This window comes from Entelurus aequoreus, linkage group LG17, assembly GCF_033978785.1.
Source record: "Entelurus aequoreus isolate RoL-2023_Sb linkage group LG17, RoL_Eaeq_v1.1, whole genome shotgun sequence".
Classification (NCBI taxonomy): Eukaryota; Metazoa; Chordata; class Actinopteri; order Syngnathiformes; family Syngnathidae; genus Entelurus; species Entelurus aequoreus.
Window position 1 is genome coordinate 38247584 of NC_084747.1, and position 2471 is coordinate 38250054.

Here is a 2471-nt window from a genome sequence, read left to right on the forward strand (position 1 = left end):
GTGCACGTCTGATGTTGCTCACATGTGCTCCACTAAATGCTCAAAGAGTTTGTGCGTTTGCTCACACACATGAAAAATTAGAGGGAACATTGGTGGTGGTACTATTAAGCTCTGGGCCTGTTTTTCTGCCAATGGAACTGGTGCTTTACAGAGAGTAAATGGGACAATGAAAAAGGAGGATTACCTCCAAATTCTTCAGGATAACCTAAAATCATCAGCTCCGAGGTTGGGTTTTGGGCGCAGTTGGGTGTTCCAACAGGACAATGACCCCAAACACACGTCAAAAGTGGTAAAGGAATGGTTAAATCAGGCTAGAATTAAGGGTTTAGAATGGCCTTCCCGAAGTATTGACTTGTGTGGACAATGCTGAAGAAAAAAGTCCATGTCAGAAAACCAACACATTTAGCTGAACTGCACCTATTTTGTCAAGAGGAGTGGTCAAAAATTCAACCAGAAGCTTGTGGATGGCTACCAAAAGCGCCTTATTGCAGTGAAACTTGCCAAGGGACATGTAACCAAATATTAACATTGCTGTATGAATACTTTTGACCCAGCAGATGTGGTCACATTTTCAGTAGACCCATAATAAATTCATAAAAGAACCACATTTCATGAATGTTTTTTGTGACCAACAAGTATGTGCTCCAATCACTCTATCACAAAAAAATAAGAGTTGGAGAAATGATTGGGAACTCAAGACAGCCATGACATTATGTTCTTTACAAGTGTATAGCTCAGTTGGTAGAGCGGCCATCCCAGCAACTTGAGGGTTCCAGGTTCGATCCCCGCTTCCGCCATCCTAGTCACTGCCGTTGTGTCCTTGGGCAAGACACTTTACCCACCTGCTCCCAGTGCCACCCACACTGGTTTAAATGTAACTTAGATATTGGGTTTCACTATGTAAAGCGCTTTGAGTCACTAGAGAAAAGCGCTATAAAAATATAATTCACTTCACTTTTCACCACGACTGTATATATATGTGTGTGTGTGTGTGTGTGTGTGTGTGTGTGTGTGTGTGTGTGTGTGTGTGTGTCTATTATTATATATATTATTGTTATTATATATATTTATAAAAAATAGTTTTCCTCCAATTAATTGTGCGGTGTAAAATGTTACTTTTCCTTCAACTTGTCTAGGAACTTGGTTGACCCCAGGTTTGCGCCTGTCCTCGTCATAGCAGCCGATATGATGCTGGACATTTACCAGTCAGTTGTCGGCCAGTCGCCCATTGTGGATCGCCAGCTTTTGCGCCTTCAAGATCTACTGGGGAAGGAAATTGATTTCCAGCAAGAACTCCTGGAGGTGCTCGGTATGTTGGACACAGTGTTTGCTTCACGCATTCCAAGAAAGGCGGCGCCATGCTTGGAAAACCGAAGACCTAACGGCTTGGCCGAGGGAGAAGGTAGTAGTGCCTCAAGACCTCACCGACAGGAAACCTGAAGCCTCTACTCCACTAAAAGGTCTCTATGAAAACAGACTAAACATGCGCCACACGATGGACAACATGTCTTGGCTCCATGGAATGAAAACATTTTGGCGAATGTTTCAGGGGAGACTGATGCTTCAACAGCACATGGCATAAAAGGATTCTGTAAAACAAGATCAATATGTTTTTATTGAAAGTCTTTTTAATTATACAATATTTTTCAGTTGTAAATGGAGTCTGTGTGAGTTTGTGCATTTGTCCATGTCTCTATGATTTGTTCCCATTGTATGCATTGACAAACATTTAGTAGGAAAATTAAAATAAACTTTTGTAATATAGTTATGTTGAAATCATCTCTGAGAGGAATGTGACACAGATTTAAACACTGTTTTTGAGCCAGATTTTCCAGAGAAACCCGTCTCCAAAAACCTTTTGTCTTAAATTTGGGGTATACACTTCTTACACATTTTCTGTTTTAATCGTAAGTTCACTTGCAAGCGGACCAAGACCCATCTCTCAAGCGGTCTTGGCCATCTTGATAGTAGAACACCAGGGTTTGATACATTATATTGCCAAAAGTATTTGGCCACATGCCTTGACTCACATATGAACTTCAGAATCAGAATAATTTTATTGCCATTGTTTGAGAACGGGTTCACAAACTAGGAATTTTTCTTGGTGCAATCGTGCAACATAAAACACTTATAACACATATTTGGTAATAAAAAGAGCTGTAACTGAGCTATCAGATCATGTTATAGACTTAGAAGGAATTCAAGGAGCTACTGTTAGGAGTTATTGTTCATTTGCCTGATGGCCGAGGGGAAAAAACTGTTCAGATGGCGGGAGGTGTGGGTCTGGATGGACCGTAGTCTCCTGCCTGAGGGAAGAGGGGAGAATAGTGTGTGTCCAGGGTGAGAAGAGTCAGCTTTGATCCGACCCACACGCGTCCTGATCCTGGAGGAGAACAAGTCCTGGAGGGATGGGAGCTTGCAGCCAATCACCTTCTCAGCAGCACGTACGATGCGCTGTAGTCTATGCTTAT

The 2471-nt window shown here is 42.0% G+C and overlaps 1 protein-coding gene across 1 annotated transcript in view; it reads left to right on the top strand.

The window, feature by feature from the left end:
• Positions 1-1657, top strand: part of utp15 (UTP15 small subunit processome component) — a 17724-nt gene extending 16067 nt beyond the window's left edge. The window contains exon 12 of the mRNA XM_062024239.1: positions 1137-1657. Coding sequence (XP_061880223.1) covers positions 1137-1440 — 304 coding nt within the window. The 3' untranslated portion in view covers positions 1441-1657. The remainder of the gene's footprint in view (positions 1-1136) is intronic.
• Positions 1658-2471: the final 814 nt, after the last annotated feature.